The 19087-nt window shown below is 42.0% G+C and overlaps 1 protein-coding gene across 5 annotated transcripts; it reads left to right on the top strand.

Moving 5' to 3' along the window:
• The first annotated feature begins 363 nt into the window (after positions 1-363).
• Positions 364-18846, top strand: trip12 (thyroid hormone receptor interactor 12). Of its 5 annotated transcripts, none has more exons than XM_061281110.1 (42): positions 364-524; positions 2871-3017; positions 3545-3670; positions 3827-4605; positions 6362-6467; positions 6826-6962; positions 7083-7166; positions 7278-7373; positions 7463-7614; positions 7742-7777; positions 7849-7944; positions 8027-8119; positions 8204-8365; positions 8520-8588; positions 8678-8843; positions 9076-9193; positions 9423-9579; positions 9832-9904; positions 10108-10336; positions 10488-10606; positions 10985-11192; positions 12015-12115; positions 12277-12451; positions 12566-12707; positions 12783-12974; positions 13083-13234; positions 13329-13486; positions 13600-13673; positions 13786-13985; positions 14074-14201; positions 14366-14517; positions 14689-14831; positions 14914-15070; positions 15182-15280; positions 15471-15585; positions 15710-15864; positions 16154-16318; positions 16520-16684; positions 16786-16899; positions 16996-17090; positions 17204-17307; positions 17413-18846. In XM_061281110.1, exons 2-42 carry the CDS (start codon positions 2920-2922, stop codon positions 17607-17609), a joined length of 6087 nt encoding a protein of 2028 aa, XP_061137094.1. In that variant the 5' UTR covers positions 364-524; positions 2871-2919; the 3' UTR covers positions 17610-18846. The 5 variants fall into 5 exon arrangements, with proteins under 5 accessions (XP_061137094.1, XP_061137090.1, XP_061137093.1 ...); XM_061281106.1 differs by having other exon boundaries at positions 9751-9904; XM_061281109.1 differs by having other exon boundaries at positions 394-643; positions 9751-9904.
• The last annotated feature ends 241 nt before the right edge of the window (positions 18847-19087 follow it).

Raw genomic sequence — 19087 nt, 5'->3', positions numbered from 1 at the left:
TGATTTTTATTTTATATTAAACTCGTTCAATCGCAGTAATACTGTTGTACTACTGCATAATTACAACATTGGAGAATTGGCTTGAAAGGCAATTCGTTTAAATGTCTATAATTTGCAGGATTACTTCTGCACGACTGCATAAATAGACCATTGGAGACTTTGGAGATAATTTTATTGTGTTGAACGCTGCTCTTGTCAAAATGTAATGAATGCAGTGTGAAATCTATTTTTCTTCCATGCCATAGAAATTAAATGTGCGTCTTGCATCACATAGATGACATATAGTTAGAAAGGGATGAAGTAAAATTCAGCAATAGCGTTTTAATGCGGTTCTAACCGGAAGCTTAGCTAACGTCAGAAAAATCTAGTCCCTACGCGGATGAATCAGGCGGATGTATAGCACAGTTGTCAAGTTTATTTGACATTATTAGGGCTAGAAGAGGGACTGAAAGAGAGAGAGAGGGAGAGAGAAAACAGAGAAGCTGGTGCACTATCTGTTACAACTACAACACTGGAAGAAATAGGTAACCCCATTAAGGCAAATGTTCGGTTTTCAATGACACTTGGCCCAACAGCCTTCAGACCCGTCGAAAAGATCCATAAACGAAAAGGATAGGAGATAACGCTGTACTCTTTGTTTAAGGTCTCGAATACCGTCTGTGCTTTTCTGTTTTTGTGTCTTAAGGTATCAGAGGCCATTTCGTTTTGCTAGCTTACGTGAACCTACTGGTGGATATCACCTAGAAAACGAGCTCGTACACTTAATTCAGTACGACTCGGTCGGAGCCTAATATACATCGTTTGATTGGTGCAGGGAATCTGCAGTTCAGGGAACAACATCTCGTCTTGCTGACAAAAAGCAAGCTAGCAACAACAAGGCATGCTAATATAAATTAGCCTGTGTGCCAGTGTTAGCTGGTAGCTGTAACCCTCTTGTTTGGTTTGTCAACGTTCAGTGTTAACCACCGCTCACGACACTCCCGTTGTACTTCATTTGATTTCGAAAGTCGGCATTTTATTTTGTATTGGGAAACTATCTTAGCTAGTGGCAAACGATAACGGAGCCATGGTAAGCCATCTGTGTCAGCCGACTGTGGTGTTTGCCAGTAAACAAATTGGAAGCGTTTGCCATCGTATCAAGCTAAGCTAGCTTTAGCCTTGGAATAATGCGTTAACAACCTGGTCGTCAGGGCCAAGGTGCTTAAATATTGCATTCGTCCCCCCCCCCACCGTTTTAAATGTTTGATATGTAAGTTACGATGCGGACGCGTGTTCGGACAACTTGTGTCTGCTTCTGAAACATTAAAGACAAACGCGAGTTGGCGTCACTGAGAGTAGGACATTGTTGGCCTTCTGTCAGCTCGGAAAACAGTGATCCTTAGCTAGCTAACCTCAGTTAGCCATACTTGCAAGTTGTGTGTTAACGTCGACACTTTCGGAAGAGATGCTGGATATGCCTGGTAACTGATTTCATATGTTTTCATCTGTTTTCCGTGGTTGTTCGATCATCACAAAACAGTACGTCATGTAAGGGAAACTTGCGCGAGAGTCCTGTGACAGTTATAGTTGTTAGCTAGAGCATATAGAACCGAATTGTCACGATAATCGGTGTATATATAACAATTTAGCTGCTTGTTTGATTGCAGCTTGTTCGCTAGCCCTGTGTCATTAATCGCCTTCGCTGCTGCTACCGTGTTCAATATATGTCGCTAACCGGATTGTTTGGCGATCGAATGTGTATCCTGTCAAAAAGGCCCCGTCTCGACAGTACTTAAGAATAACCGGTAATGATACCAACGAAGTCGATTGTACGAGGAAAAACAACGAAAAGGCTAAGTGAGTTTCGTTGAGAGCTTCTGCTTGAAAGATTGACACACCGGTACGCCAACTACGCATTTAATCAACCCATTGCTCCATTAGCTGCTATACTTTAGCCGATTGACTGTCGTGTGTGCGTTTACTAACAACGTGTCGTAATAACAGCCATTATCCACACAATCGTTGACCTGTTTCGGTTTGGGGTTCTTAACGTGTGGGCAGTGTACAAAAAAGGGGCAAATTCCGTGGTAAATGTAAGGTACTAGCTTAACATGCTAGTCGGCGTCTAGAGAACTACGTCAGAAATTCAGACCTCTTATCAGGGCTTTGGCAACTGAATAGACTCCGTTGTTTTATTACTGGCGCATCGGAGTTCACTCCGGTTGGTTTAATGTCGCAGACAACGTTGGAAGTTAACAGAAAAAGTGAGCGTGGTTCATCCGAATGGGCGAATAAACAAAGACCAGGATGCACTGTCAGTGAGGGCCTAAAATGGCCTTGTGAGCTTTCTATGGCGTATTTTTAGGAGCTCTTATTTCAGGATTTTTTTCACGCTTGGAATATCGGTGCTCTTTGTCTAAAACGGCAGTTAAAGTTGTTTTGAGATGTGTTTTTGTATTAGTTGATAATACTGTGTCCCTATTCAAAACATGAAACACCCCTTGCAATACTTAAGCACATCCGTTTTTAAATTTCTTTGAAGACATGTAATAAATAGCCCATGTATTTTTAATGATTTAGCACGTATAATCAAATCAAGTTTACGCATGATTCAGTCTCTGTAAAGACATGCATATGATCAATGAGCATCAATGAGGAGAAACAATGTATGTAAATTTCTTCACCACATGAGCCCTGCATGGCAATAGGTCAATTAAGTCAAAATATATCAAAAGCAATCATCTGCTAAAATACAGCCTTCAGGTAGATCATCCTGTAATGGTTGCTTTGTTTGTTTGCCGAATAGAAATAAATGAAGCTGTACTAATGGTCAAATAATATATTTCCCAAACACTTGTGTTATTTTGTGACAATTCTCTCTTTGATTGCAGTGAATGGTAGTGTCTAGAAAGGGTATGTCCCTTCAGGAGAGAGGTGCCAATGTCCAACCGGCCTAATTCCAATCCAGGGGGGTCACTGCGCCGTTCACAGAGGAACACTGCTGCGGCCCAGCCACAAGACCACACTGTCGCAGGAAGGTAGGTTTTGTTGAATAGATCTTTATACTGTTTAACTAACTTCTCATAGTAACAGTAATTGATCCAAGTTGCCTCTATTGTGTTTTGAGACAAAAAGGGGAAATATATTGAAAGATGGGACTTGCTCTGTTCACTTGAAAGTAACTGGGGCGGTACATGTGCTGCTCGTGTACATTTTTATCACAAGATTGGCTAGTTCAGGTACACACTAAATGTACTTAAAGTTAGTTAAAATTCTACTCTACAAATAATTTTGGTTTTCTTGGTTGTGAAATAAGAACATATATAAATACAAAAAATAACTGGTTGACCATCTTGCTGTACTAGTTTGTGTTCAGTCTTAGAGGTTCCTTCTTCACGAGTCGTATCTAAAATATGACTGATCTCATGTTTTAAGTTTACCATGCTTGACAAAGCTATTCTTTGAAAGCACTTGGCAAAGATGATTTATTTGGATTAAATATCCCTGTATGTCCCAAGTACAAAGACCCACACTGTTTCTTCCGCTTGTATTTCCACCCTTACAGGTTGCAGTCAGAGCAGGTCAAACAAAAAGTAAATTCCCCACCTGAAAGTAGAAGGCCCATATCCAAGGCTTCCAAAGCCACAAGCAGCTCAGTCACTGGCCAGACCAGAGGCCACAGCTCAAAAAGGTACCGTCCTTTACTCTTGGTACTTCTTTGCTCGAGTTTGTTTTGAAATGTGTATGATGTACATCTTGTTCTAAGAGTGTTCTATGACATTTGTTTTTGTTTGAGAACAACTCGTTTCTTAGATCACATTTTGTCATTTTCCTTCCAAACTGGCAGAAGCGGACTTGCGCTGTCCGTGGCATCTTTTGTACTGCAAGACGACCCAGAAGCTGCAGGGACATCCGAACAAGAGCGACAAAGCCATCAGTCCAAGAGCGAAGGCACCCAAGGACTCAAGCGAAGTGAAGCTCCAGACCAAATTAGCACGTTAGGACCGCCACTAACAAAAAAGGCCAAATCCCAGCCCTTACCCAGAGATAATACCTCAGAGACCAGGAAAAACACAGCTAAGAAGAGGTCACTAGCTGCAGAAGCACCTGCATCCTCGGGTAGAGGACAGAGTAAGAAAAGTGGGGCCACTGGGGCCTCACCGGTCCAGAAACGGAAGAAAGCTGATTCTCATCCAGGTCTAAGAAGCACCACCGTGTCCCTCTCCAATAGTACAGAGGGCAGAACTGTTAAACCCACCAAGCTGGCGTCAAAATCGGCCGCCTCAGCCAAAGCTGGGTGCAGCAACGTGACAGACTCATCCTCTTCTGCCTCAACTTCCTCCTCCTCTTCCACTACAGGCACAAATAGTGCCACAACGCCAGGTGCCCGAGTCAAACAGGGCAAAGACCAGACAAAGGCACGTCGATCTCGCTCCGCCTCTAGCCCCTCTCCTCGCCGTAGCACCCGTGACAAGGAACAGGCCAAGTCCAGCTCTTCAAAGTTTGAGTGGGCAACACGCTTCAACCCAAAAGTCAATCTGCCAAAACCCAAACTGTCTCTAACTGCATCGTCCAAAACTGAGACATCCAAACCAGGACCGTCTGGATTACAAGCGAAACTTGCACGTGAGTTACCGTTATTGAAATACTTAGAATAGATAATACACAACTGAATTGTCTTGACAGCTTCCATGCAAGGGTATGTGTCGTTTTTTTAGTTTTACTCCAACTCAATGTTCTTCGGAATGTTTGGATAGCTTTCCTGAATGCATACCGTGTATAATACAACAATCTTGGCTGTGTTATTTTTTTTTTGCAGCATGTCATGGTAAAAACAGAGTTTTCAAACTCCCCTTGACATAAAGCAAATTAGATTTTTTTTTATTTTTATAAAAAAAAAAAACATGATTCAGGTTATGTGGTCGACGCACAAGCCACACGCAACAATTCTTAATATGACCCATCAGGTTTATTTTGTGCTTTCAACTTCCATATCTTTTTTTATTGTTCTTATTCTGTGTGGCGTGACAGGGAAGCGTTTACAGAAACTTTGTCTAAACCTGAACAATTCTAAAAAAATATAAATAAATTCAACATTTGGATTCATAATGTCTCCGTATATTATATAAGGTAGTTCTTTTGTTCAGACAAACAACAAAAGTCTGAACAAAAGAACTACCTTTTTATATGAGATTTTCAACACTTTTATAAGAGTGTGTTCAAGATTTTTGAGGGCTCTGCTATAGCCATACTTCATGAGGATGTAGAAAATGTTTTGTACTTTGCAGAGAGAATAGTTTATCTTGGGGGTATGATTTTAGCTCTTCAGTCTTGTGCGTGTTCACATTGCATAAAGCTGAGGTCTCTCATGCTGTGATGTGACATTGCTGATGTGAGTAGGTTCCGTCCCACAAAGCCACAGACAGACCAAACTTGAGAGACATGTTTTCATAGTTTTCTAACTTGGACGGTCTGGGGTTTTGCCTCATAGTTATGTGGTTGCACATTGGAACACTTAGTATTTTAATTGAATTTTGCATCCACAATGTCTATTGCCTGATTCAATTGACACACTGCATATGTGTGCACACTACCACCACATCATACACATGCAGCCAGCACCTTTTAGGGATATAGTTAAAACCCTTTGATTCCCTCTCACGGTAACATTTGAGCTTTTCTGTACTTGAACTCAAAACAGCGAATCTATTACCTAATGTAATAGGCTGTTGTAAGGAAGGTTGGATGCGAGGCGTACCTGTGCAAATGTTTCTTGGGTCCCACTGTTATTAGCAGGGTGGGCTCAGTGGCTTGGGCTTTGGGCCCAAAAAGGGAGGCTCCTCCTAAGTTGGCTTGGTTATCAACCTATCAGTTGACTCGGTTATGTTTGCAGACATGCAGAGACACACCACTCTGTTTAGAACTGCAGCTCTCATTTTGTTCATCCGTTATCATCTGATACCATAACACTGTACCGTATTCACAGCGTTAATGGTAAGTAAATCAGTACAAATCCCTGTCTTTGCTTAGTTGTGGGAGACATTTTGTTTTGAGTAATGTCAATTTCATGCAAGATTTTATTTTTGTCATTTGCAAAGGACACAAAGGAATAGTCTGATTTTTTTAGCATTTGGTATCATAATCTGATGTTTTATCCTTTTTGAAGAAATGAACTATGACTTCATTCAGTCTAGCAAGTCTGTCATACTGCCCCGGGTGCTATTAATACCACTCTCCTGTCTTGCCAGTGTCACAGACATTGACTTTTACGAACTGAAAGTACAGTTTCACTTGTGGCACGGCTATATGATTTTGACATCAATCTTACAAATCCCTGCATAATGTTTCACCAATATTTAAATGTCACCATTGTTTACCCAAGGTTTGAGAGAATCCACTAAAAAGCGCAGCGAGTCTCCTCCAGCAGAGCTCCCCAGCTTTCGGCGGAGCACACGTCAGAAGACCACGGGCTCCTGTGCCAGCACCAGGTATATTATAAACTTGATATATATATATATATATATATATATATATATATATATATATATATATATATATATATATATATATATATATATATATATATATATATATATATATATATATATATATATATATATATATATATATATATATATATATATATATATATATATATATATATATATATGCATGCATGCATGCCTTCAACTTGAATTTGACTGAAGAAAATTTGTTTGAATAAATGTGCTCTGTAAATTCTTAAACTGCAAGAATAAATTGACAACCTTGACCCACATGAACATCCTGAACCCTGAACATGCTGAATTATTCCGTGGTGGCTCATATTGATTCTGCTTATTACAGTCGGCGGGGCTCAGGCCTGGGCAAGCGTGGGGCAGCTGACGCTCGCCGGCAGGAGAAAATGGCTGACTCCGACAACAACCAGGATGGGGCAAACTCGTCGGCCGCTCGCACTGATGAGGCATCACAGGGCGCCTCAGGTACCTACTTAACCATTTTATTTGTAGTCATTGCGTTGACAAACTCAACTTAAAATAAGTTTAGTCATGACTTTGTATTTATCTCCTCACAAACTAAATGGCTATGATTTATCTTTCCAGCTTCGAGTTCAGTTACTGGAGCAGTAGGCATGACCACCTCTGGAGAGAGTGAATCTGATGACTCGGAAATGGGAAGGCTTCAAGGTACCTCAGTTCAACATTCAAACTCAACATTTGGTTACCACATATCTTTTTAATCATTCTGCCTATGCATGCATATTGATTTAACCTGCCACTTTGGTGGTGTTTTCTTAGCTTTACTAGAGGCCAGGGGTCTCCCCCCACATCTATTTGGCCCCCTGGGACCTCGGATGTCACAGCTCTTTCACAGGACCATCGGCAGTGGTGCCAGTATGCAGTACCCTCTTATCTCTGCATCTCTGTGACTTTAGTCAACCCGTAAGAAGAATGAATTGAAAACTTGTCCATTCTTTGTCCAGGCTCCAAGGCTCAGCAGTTACTGCAAGGTCTGCAGGCCACAGGTGATGAGTCTCAGCAGCTCCAAGCTGCTATTGAGATGTGCCAGCTGTTGGTAATGGGCAATGAAGAGACACTTGGTGGATTTCCTGTCAAAAGCGTCGTGCCCGCTTTGGTGAGTTAAATCTAGTTTGACTTGGACACTTTTGCGGAGACAAATGGACTGGCTTTTCATATGAACCTAAGACCTTATTATTCATTTTGACAAATGCTTCTATTTGTTGTTCTGCTTCCTTTCACAGATTACACTTTTGCAAATGGAGCATAACTTCGATATTGTAAGTAGACTGAAACTTCATCACTGGCTTTCTTCTTTCCAACCTCTTTATTCTAATGCAAATTTCTCCAGATGAATCATGCCTCCCGTGCACTCACATACATGATGGAGGCCCTGCCCAGGTCTTCAGCTGTAGTGGTTGATGCTATTCCTGTCTTCCTGGAGAAGGTAAGACAGGAGGCCCCCAACTTTGTAACTATCTTGCGATAGGTAAGATGACATTTTTATACGTGGAATGTCATTTATGCAGCTTCAGGTGATCCAGTTCATTGACGTAGCTGAGCAGGCCCTGACTGCCTTGGAAATGCTGTCGAGGCGACACAGCAAAGCAATTTTGCAGGCGGTAAGTGTGTCACGTAAAATATCTTGTCTGTCGTCACTGCCACTCCCAAACTGCCTTGCAATAATTTCCTGTCATTTCTCACAGGGAGGGCTTGCTGACTGCCTACTCTACCTGGAATTCTTCAGCATCAATGCACAGAGGAATGCCTTGGCCATAGCAGCCAACTGCTGCCAGAGCATTACACCTGATGAGTTCCACTTTGTTGCTGATTCTCTGCCTCTGTTGACTCAGAGACTTGCACATCAGGTAAAATAAACTGCTTCACAAAGTCACTGAGAAAAATGACACCGTTACACATGTCACATGGATTTCATTCATGGTGATATGTCATTTATTTGAAAATATGCCAAGAATGAAATGTTTGGTGTAAAATGTGTTTTGGTTTTAAATTCCCCCGCAGGACAAAAAGTCTGTTGAGAGCACTTGCCTCTGTTTTGCTCGACTGGTGGATAATTTTCAACACGAGGAGGTTTATTCTGAACTTTTTCCTGATTTATTTAGTGCTATGTTTCTCTCACTAATTTTAATCCAAGCCAATTATTACGTTTGAATCAACAGAACTTGCTGCAAGAAGTGGCATCACGAGACCTTTTGACCAACATTCAGCAGCTGCTAGTAGTGACACCACCTATACTTAGCTCTGGGATGTTCATCATGGTTGTGCGCATGTTTTCCCTCATGTGTTCCAACTGTCCCTGCTTGGCAGTTCAGCTCATGAAACAAAGTGAGTGTCAGTCCCCTTAACCCTCGCACCCTTATGGTTCACACTTTAATTTAGTCTCTGATAACCCCCTGGACCTCAATTCATTACAGGTATGCAGATTTTGATTATCTTGAGTTGTAAAACGTTTGTGTTTTGTTAACACACACTTTATTCCAAATTGTATGACACTTTATTCCAATTAGTATGAGCTGGATGCTCACTGCATTTCTTATTTTTTCCCCCTTTTCAACAGACATAGCAGAAACGTTGCGCTTCCTCTTGTGTGGGGCATCAAATGGCAGCTGCCAGGAACAGATTGAACTTGTACCACGCAGCCCTCAAGAGCTCTACGAATTGACCTCCCTAATATGGTAACATAGATTTTTTTTTTCTCTTCCTCCTCCCCATAGCATAACATATTGTCTCTTCCTTTTCCATATTAAAACACTGATGCCATTATGACTAGACCAGTATGACACAACCTTTTATTGACACAAGCATACATACATTTTTAATATTCTCAATTACACTAATGTCTTCATGACACCTCAGGAATCTTAAAGTAGTTCTACAGCAATCTAAAACTTGTTCTCCATCTAGTGAGCTGATGCCCTGCCTTCCTCGAGAGGGCATCTTTGCAGTCGATTTAATGCTGAAGAAGGGCAGCGCCCAAACGACGGAAGGAGTCATATGGCAGTGGCGGGATGATAGAGGGCTGTGGCACCCTTACAATCGCATCGACAGCCGCATTATTGAGGTAATGACCCACTTTAAGCAAATTTTGAAATGCTGAAAGACTGCCATTATAGCACCCTGGTACATTTGTCCTAAAGTATTGATTGCATTGTGAATCATCATAATTAAATATCACATTTATTGTAATCCACTTCTAATTATGGCCGTGTATGGTGATTGTCTTGTCCTACAGACAGCCCACCAGAATGGGGAAGATGAGATCAGCTTGTCAACTCTGGGTCGTGTGTACACAATTGACTTTAACTCTATGCAGCAGATCAATGAAGACACCGGAACGGCACGTGGTATCCAGAGGAAGCCAAATCCACTTGCAAATCCCAACTCCGGTAATCATCTTGACTAAGTTTCTAAAACACAACAGTTTGTACTGTATTTTCTCTCAAATAAACTCTTGATGCATTTGTTTCAGTTACGTTAAGAAGTAGTCCATCTGAGCTATGCACATCAGCCTCAAATGTCTCTAGTTGTAATTAGGAATGTTTGCTGTGGCTTTCAAGCAAGTTTAAAATGGTGTTGCCCTTTTCTCCAGGGAGCCACCAGGAAGTTAGGCGAGAAGATGCACGAGCCCAGCTGATGAAAGAAGATCCCGAGCTGGCTAAATGTTTTATCAAAACTCTATTTGGGGTCTTGTATGAAGTGTACAGCTCCTCTGCTGGACCTGCAGTTAGACACAAGTGCCTTAGAGCCATCCTCAGGATCATCTACTTTGCTGATGCAGAGCTGCTGAAGGATGTGTTGAGGAACCATGCAGTGTCCAGGTAAGGATTTGAATTGCTGTTTTCATTTATGAATAAACTAAATTTAGAAGGTGCCATTTAAAAGGACCACATTTATTAAGGTGGTCTTTTTTTTTTAAATTTTATTATTATATATAATTGACTCATGTTTGTTTATTTTTCTCCCCTCCAGTCACATTGCCTCCATGCTATCAAGCCAGGACCTGAAGATTGTTGTGGGGTCTCTGCAGATGGCTGAGATCCTCATGCAGAAGCTCCCTGATGTCTTCAGTGTCTATTTCAGGAGAGAAGGTAATTGTCTTAGATTTCTCTGTGATATGTTATTGTGCACAAAATGATTTTGCGGCAAAGTAGGTTTATATACTGTTAAAACCAAAGTGAATAGCACGCCATAAAAAGATCCAACGTGTAAAACGGACACGGCACCAAATGTTCTGTGAGCGACACAGGAGCCTCCTCTGCCAGCTGAGGAACATAGGTGCAGAATTATTCTTATTCTCCTCGGGAAACAAAATACTTATAGTTTTAGTCACTGAATGCAACCCAATGAGAAAGGAACATGTTTACAAAAGCATCCTTTATTTATTTTTTTTATGCCAACATTTCTTCCCAGAACTGTCAGCTCAGAGCGACTCATGTCAAGGCCTGCTTTTGTATTTTGCTCTACAGGTGTAATGCATCAGGTTAAAAACTTGGCAGAGTCTGAGAGTTTTCTAGTTACTTCCCCACCCAAGGCTTCCCCCAGCAGTAGTACCAGTTTGTGTACTACAACCATTAGCACTACGTCCACCACAGCCGCCAATAATACGACGCCTGACTTGGGTTCTCCGAGCTTCCAGCACAGCATGGATGACTCACTGGACCTCAGTCCGCAAGGGTGAGTAGAATTTGATATTCTTTATTTCGTCAACCTGAACAAAATGTTGAAAATCAGATGACGGCTTCTGCTTTTTGTGTGGGATGTTATGCTTTTATGTTATGTTCCTTATTAAAAATCTGGTACAAAAAGAACCTTCAAATTACAATAAAACAGTAAAATGTCATTGTTTTCCTCAACCAATCTACACAAAGATTCACACATTGTCATTGACCACAATGAATTTGAGGCCTTAATTAACATAAATTGATTAAAACAAGTTTTTTTTGAAAGGGTCTGTTTTTTCTAAGTAAAATAATGGAACTGATTCCAATTTTGACAAACATGAACTTATTATTGGACAGGCCAAATGATTAAATATTCAATTGTATGGTACACATGCATCAAAATTGGCGTGCAACTCTGGGTCTATGTTTAAAGAATGAAAGTAAAAAATAGAATGAAATGAATAATTCAAGCTACACTAAGCAATATTAAATTGTGCATTTCATGCATTTCCAGAAAGGCACGCTATATGAACAGGAGTAAAATGTTAAACCATGGTTTCACGGGACTATAACATTTCATTGTTCTCTCTGCCACTGAGCCAATGCTTAGCCTAGCATAACGGTTCCATTATTATCCTAGGACCAAGTGTACAAGCAATTAAAAGGCAATTTTCTGTCACGTGTCCCATTTTCAAAATGACACAACTAGCCAGCTTTAGAAACACTTGACTTTGTATTTGAAAAAGTCAACAGATGTCGTAGTGCAACAATGTTTTTCTTTTAAATCTGTCGCAGTACTAACCATATTTACCATGCTCCTATTGTCTATTCTCAGGAGGTTAAGTGATGTCCTGAAGAGAAAACGATTACCCAAGAGGGGGCCCAGAAGGCCTAAATACTCGCCACCAAGGGATGATGATAAAGTAGACAATCAGGGTAAGATGTTCTTTTGAGAGTCTGTCCAATCGTCTTGTTAGTGTTTTAGTGCACACACCACACAACCTGCAGCGTTTGTCAAAAGAAATAGAATGACATTGGTCCAGTCAAATTATATGCTTTTGTGCATGTTCTTAACTTGAAGTATGTTTTCTCTGCAGCTAAAAGCCCCACAAGTACCCAGTCGCCCAAATCATCCTTCTTGGCCAGTCTCAATCCCAAGACCTGGGGCAAACTGGGTGCCCAAACCAATAATGCCAACTCTGAGCCCTCACGTACAGCTGGGGTGAGTGGCCTGGCAAGGGCACCGCCCAAGGACTCTGTCTCAAATAACAGGTATGATCCCAACAGAATCTTTGATGTAATGTGGAATTATGACGTTTAATGTATGTGTGCTCATGTTTATATTTGATTATTGAACTGTTTTTTTTCCCTCCCGTGTTTTGGCAGAGATAAAATCAAGGCCTGGATCAAAGAACAGGCCAACAAGTTTGTAGAGCGGTACTTCAACTCTGAAAATGTAGATGGCAGCAACCCTGCATTGAATGTACTTCAGAGGCTTTGCACATCCACCGAGCAGCTCAACCTGCAGGTATAGCATGCACACTTTCTCACATGGGCTAGTTAGCTACAGGTAATGCCTGATATTTGATGTTCCCTTTCATAGGTGGATGGCGGTTTGGAGTGTCTTTCGGAGATCTCCAGTATCGTGTCTGAGTCCGATGTGTCCTCTTTTGAGATTCAACACAGTGGGTTGGTAAAGCAGCTTCTGCTTTATCTAACCTCCCACACAGACAGAGACGTGCTCAGTCGAGATTTGCGACTCAAACGGTTCCTCCATGTCTTTATCGGCTGCCCGGTGAGAATAGAAGACTCCTTTTGAAAGATCAAAGCATGCAACAAGGTCTTTTTTGGTTTACCTTTAAAAAATAAAATAAAAAATGTTCTCCTGCTATGTGGTTTACAGGCCCCAGGAACAGAGCCTGAAAGTTCTCTGGACCCAACCGAAAATGGGCCTTTTCTGGCTCTGGTTCACAAAATGAACAGCTGTCTGAGTCAAATGGAGCAGTTCCCTGTCAAAGTGCACGATTTCCCCAGTGGCAATGGCAATGGAAGCAGGTCAGTTGCTTGGTCCTTTGATCACCATTTTATTCAACCCTAAACTAATTCCATATCTATATGTGAGTTTAATCAAGCGAATATGCTTCTCCAGAGGCTCACAGGCACTTAAATTCTTCAACACACATCAGCTCAAGTGTCAGTTGCAGAGGCATCCAGACTGCACTAATGTTAAACAGTGGAAAGGAGGCCCGGTGAAGATAGACCCTCTGGCCCTGGTGCAAGCCATTGAGAGATACCTTGTGGTCAGAGGTGAGTGACAATTTTTGCCTCCTTGCTGATGAGGGGGACCATCCGCTAATTGATGCATTCTCTCAAGGGTCGTCTGTTGTTGCAATTGAGCTGTAACCAATTTTTGTATAAAGGGTACGGCCGAATCAGAGAAGAGGATGAAGATAGTGATGACGATGGTTCGGATGATGAAATAGACGAGTCACTGGTATGTGAATCACACAATTCAAAATGGCCATGGACTTGTTTCTTTTTTTTTTTTTTTTCTTGCTCATCTCTAATAATTGCTTTGGCATTGACCCTCATGTAATCTTATACAGGCTGCACAGTTCCTGAATTCAGGCAGTGTACGTCATAGACTGCAGTTCTACATTGGTGACCACTTGCTGCCATACAACATGACAGTTTACCAGGCTGTGCGACAGTACAGCCTTCAGGCAGAAGAAGAAAGGGAGTCCACAGACGATGAAGCAAACCCACTGGGGCGAGCAGGCATTTGGACCAAAACGCATACAATATGGTCAGTTTTCCGAACAAGACTACAGGAAGGAGTGTAAGATGAAATCCACCCTACTCGAGGTAAACATCTGATTTGATTCTGCTCTCAGGTATAAGCCCGTTCGAGAGGATGAAGACGGCAGCAAAGATGCTGTGGGAGGGAAGAGGGGCAGAGCCCAAACTGCACCCACAAAAACCTCTCCCCGTAATGCCAAGAAGCAGGATGAGCTGTGGCATGGTGAGGATCTCTAGTTCTTCGCAGTGAACGGCAGTTGCCTTTGTCTGTTAAAAAAAATAATCTGCACTTGAGCAAGGGCTTAGAAATCACTACAAGATTCACATGGGCAAATGCTACGAGTGCTAAAATGTAAATATAACAATGGCGTTCTCTATTATTTCCAGATGGTGTGTGTCCCAGCGTCATCAATCCCTTAGAGACATACCTCATTTCAGAGCCTCCAGAGAACATCACCTTTGATGACCCCTCGTTAGACGTCAACCTGCTGCTGAGGGTTCTGCACTCAATCAGTAGATACTGGTTCTACTTATATGATGTAAGTCCCCAAGAACAATGTGTACTGTCAGGTTTTCCCCACCGGTTGATTTAAAGCAGCTCTACTTGATTAACTTTTGGTCAATGCATCAAAAGTGGTCAGCTGAGCTGTTCATGTCATTGCCTACACGAAACATATTTTGACATGCCTTTAATAAAATTGTTTTTGCAGAATGCCGTGTGTAAGGAAATCATCGCCACCAGTGAGTTCATTAACAGTAAGCTGACTGCCAAAGCCAACCGTCAGCTCCAAGACCCTCTTGTTATTATGACCGGGAACATCCCAACTTGGCTCATAGAGCTCGGAAAGACTTGGTAAATGTTTGCCCTTTTCATCGTGTCATAGTAGTTGCAAATTGGACTCTGACCATTCTCTCACGTTGTGTTTTCTCCGCAGCCCTTTCTTCTTCCCGTTTGATACACGGCAGATGTTGTTCTACGTAACGGCTTTTGATCGCGACCGAGCCATGCAGCGCTTACTGGACACTAATCCTGAGATAAACCAATCAGATTCTCAGGACAGTAGAGTTGCACCACGTCTTGACAGGAAAAAGGTGTTTTATTCAATCTTGTAACTTGTAACTAATGTCACATTTGGCCTTCAAAGAAACTTTACATTGTCCTGTCTGTTTCTTCAAATGTAATTTTGTGTCCTATTCTTTCAGAGGACGATAAACCGAGATGAGCTGCTCAAGCAGGCGGAGTCTGTAATGCAGGACCTGGGAAGTTCACGTGCAATGTTGGAAATTCAGTATGAGAATGAGGTATTTGAAATTGATGATGCTACCATGGGGCTTTAGTCAATCAGTGTTTGTATACTGGTGGATGTACGATTGAGTTCTCTCTTCATGAGTGCTCGGTCGTCTGTCACTAACCTGCACTAACAAAACAGTGCAGTATTTCATTATAAAGAAGAGGGTGAACTTGAATGTCATAAGTGTCCTCGTTCTCCAGGTGGGCACGGGTCTCGGCCCCACTCTGGAGTTCTACGCTCTAGTTTCACAAGAGCTACAGCGGGCTGACCTCGGTTTGTGGAGGGGTGAAGAGGTCACTCTGACCAACCCGAAAGGTATCACCCTACGCGTCCTTTTCTGTAACACATTGTCTCCACTTGTTAGTGAAACCGCTGCTTGTAATCGAAATATGCTGTTGCTTTTACCTCACTCCCTTTTTCCATGTTTCGTTTGGACTAGGAAGCCAAGAAGGAATGAAGTACATGTTCAGTACCAGAGGGCTCTTTGCGGTTCCGTTTGGCAGGACAACCAAACCAGCACACATCGCCAAAATCAAAATGAAGTTTCGCTTTTTGGGAAAGCTCATGGCCAAAGCCATCATGGACTTCAGACTTGTGAGAAATGAATAGTGCTGTTTTCTCTGACACCTTTACCCCTTACATACTGTTTGGGTTGAATTTAACATGCATCTGGAAAGTATTCACAGCGCTTCACTTTTGCCATATTTTGTGTTAGAACCTCATTCAGAAATAGAATTCCCTCTTAAAGTTTTTCCCCCGAATAATCATGTCTGCATGAAAGATGAACAGTATGTAAGGGTTCACACATGCCAGTCTTGGCACCTGACTTGGCACTGAATGAAATCTGTTCTTCAAATGGATTTTTGCTTTGTTTTATTACCAGCTGGACCTGCCACTGGGGCTGCCATTTTATAAGTGGATGTTGCGACATGAGACATCTATAAACTCCCATGACCTGGTCAACATTGATCCTGATGTTGCGAAATCCATCCTGCACTTGGAGGATATTATTCGTCAGAAGAAGAGGCTTGAGCAGGATCGCGCTCAGGTAGACTTGCTTTTTTTTTTGTGTGTGTGTGTGTGTGTGTGTGTTAATCAGGGCAGCGTGATTTTTGTTTTGTTGAATATTCCATGACAGAACTTCGGCAATTGGGATAGTCTTGATGTCTGTTTCCGTAACCTTATATTTTGTTCTTGTCATGTGGACTTCATACACAAAGGAGTAACCTTTTCATGTATTTGCTTGCAGACAAGGGAGACGTTACAACAGGCATTGGAGAGCCTCAATATGAATGGCTGCATTGTGGAGGACCTGGGTTTGGACTTCACTCTCCCAGGGTTCCCCAACATTGAGCTGAAAAAGGGTGGGAAAGATGTGCCTGTCACCATCTACAACCTTGAGGAGTATCTCAGGGTATGGCACCACTATTCCGTCCTTGTCTTTTTTAGTGGATAAGCAAGAACAAAGGGCAGTAGTTTGCAAAACCAACTTTTTTTTCCCCCTCGTTCTACTAGTTGGTGGTGTACTGGACTCTCAATGAAGGAGTGTCAAGACAGTTTGAGTCTTTTAGGGAAGGCTTTGAGTCAGTCTTCCCACTACATCACCTCCAGTATTTCTATCCAGAAGAGGTAAGTCTCTCCACCCACCTAGTAAAAGGAGTTTCGTAAAATACCCCTCATCGACCTTGTTCTCGCATCTTCAAGTGTACTCGTCTCTCCCTGTAGCTTGACCAGTTGCTGTGCGGCAGTAAATCGGAGACGTGGGACGTCAAGACCCTGATGGAGTGCTGTCGGCCGGATCACGGCTACACACATGACAGGTGAACTTGCATTTGCCCTGCTCGCAAATTTTACCCTGATTCTAATTCAACTCAGAGCTCGCAAACATGAGATGGAGAGTTTCAAATTAAATATTGACCTCATCACCCTACAGCCGGGCAGTGCGGTTCCTGTTTGAAGTGTTGAGCAGCTTCGACGCAGAGCAACAGAGACTTTTTCTGCAGTTTGTCACGGGAAGCCCAAGACTGCCCGTTGGAGGTGAGTTGGCACGCGCACATTCACTCACGTACACGTCTCTTTGGGATTGCGGAGCATGTCTGTACTATGTCGGCGCCAATCACAAGGCTTCACTGTTCCGCTCAGGTTTCCGTAGCCTGAACCCCCCTTTGACGATTGTGAGGAAGACATTCGAGTCCACTGAGAACCCAGATGAGTTCCTCCCTTCAGTCATGACCTGCGTCAACTACCTGAAGCTGCCTGACTACTCCAGCATTGAGATCATGCGAGAGAAACTGTTGACGGCAGCTCGCGAGGGCCAACAGTCTTTCCACCTTTCATGATCTCGCCACATCTCACATTCAGATGCCTTCTTCAGCGACTGAATATATGACTTCACTTCTAAGGTTTTTTTTTTGTAACCACATACATTAAGGCTTCATGTACAGCCTTCTTGTTAGAGAAGCAGCTTGCAGAAAAACTTTAAATATATATTTGCTGCCCCGACTCTCCAAAAAATATTTAAAAGAATAAAAAAATAGAAAGGTGTTCCATGACACAATTGTTAAAACATAAAGAGAGTTAAACCTATATCAGTAGTTGAGTAATGTTAAAAATGATGAAAACAACTGGGTGATATTTTAAATTGCATTGCTGTGTGATATTTAAAAAAAGGAAAAAAAAAAGAAAAAAAGGGATTTCTCCTCTCCAAAGTGGACAATGTGGGTGTGAGGGGAGGGTGGGGAGGGTCCATCAAGCAAGCTAGGTTTACTTTAGCTCCAAAGATCATTTGTACAGACAAATTTGCAGACTTTGCTCATTCTATACATTTGATAGAATAGCTCCTTGTTTTTGTCATCTCCCTCCATTTGTCCGTCTGCGCTCTTATTTTGTCGCCACCCCACGTCTCACTGTTTCCAACCTGTCGTGTGTGTGCGTGTTCACTCTCCGTTAGCATTCCCTCCCGTTTGTCCGCGCTTAAATTACAGTTGGTTGAATGTGGGTAATGATGAACGCATATGAACCATTTTCTTCTCCTTACATAAATTGGATTGTATTCTGGCCTCCACCTTTATAGAGCTTCATTCAGCTCCGATGAAAAGTTGTAACCGGTGTGTTGATCTGGTTCAGGTGTTTTGCTCTTATTTTGCTAGTATTAGCGTCTTTCTGTTGGGCCCTATCAGATTTGTAGGGTTACCTTGAGCAACCCTCAACACACAATGTAGCCGGGCACACAATTTTGACTGGTCTCATTTTATTGTTTTATGGCCAGATAGCATTTCAAGTTCACTTATGGAGTCAAATTTATATGCAGTTTCACACCCTGTTTGAGGTGAGAATGTCTGCTTTTCTTTTTTATTTTCTATGGTCTTTATTTCTTGCTGTAGTTTTTTTTTTTTTTTTTCTTGCACTGCTGGCTTGGAAAAAAAAAGGTGTGCATCTGCAGCCAGTGGCCAGAGGAGGGCGCCACTGTGCTTTCCTGGCCCAATCGTTCATGTGCTGGTTTCTAAGATCTGCAATAATTTACTGCATCAGGTTCATGTTTTTACCTGAACATAAATAAAGTAACTGTTTGACTCATTTTTGGTCATTATTGGGTTCCTGCTCTTTACACTGTGGAACCTACAAATTTGAAGGCCCTTGAAACTGGGGCAAGTCACGCATTGGCACCAAATCTAATGGATATTTTGCCAAATGTGCATGATTAGTTTCTCAAAAAATGCATCCCATTTCAATTATTTTAACTAGGGTTGTGCAAAGTATTTCCTTTTATCTGACCCACTGCATTTGTAAAATCGCTGTTTTAAAGCTGTTTAAGAAA

Source organism: Syngnathus typhle, linkage group LG6 (assembly GCF_033458585.1).
Source record: "Syngnathus typhle isolate RoL2023-S1 ecotype Sweden linkage group LG6, RoL_Styp_1.0, whole genome shotgun sequence".
Lineage (NCBI taxonomy): Eukaryota > Metazoa > Chordata > Actinopteri > Syngnathiformes > Syngnathidae > Syngnathus > Syngnathus typhle.
This window is presented reverse-complemented; position numbering and strand designations above follow the sequence as displayed.

Bases quoted from the DNA above. Each gene is read 5' to 3' on its own strand.
- trip12 (XM_061281106.1), top strand. From the start codon at position 2,920: ATGTCCAACCGGCCTAATTCCAATCCAGGGGGGTCACTGCGCCGTTCA. The intron at 13,235-13,328 runs GTCAGTTGCTTG...ATGCTTCTCCAG, and splicing joins GGCAATGGCAATGGAAGCAG to AGGCTCACAGGCACTTAAAT. The intron at 15,071-15,181 runs GTGTTTTATTCA...CTATTCTTTCAG, and splicing joins CACGTCTTGACAGGAAAAAG to AGGACGATAAACCGAGATGA.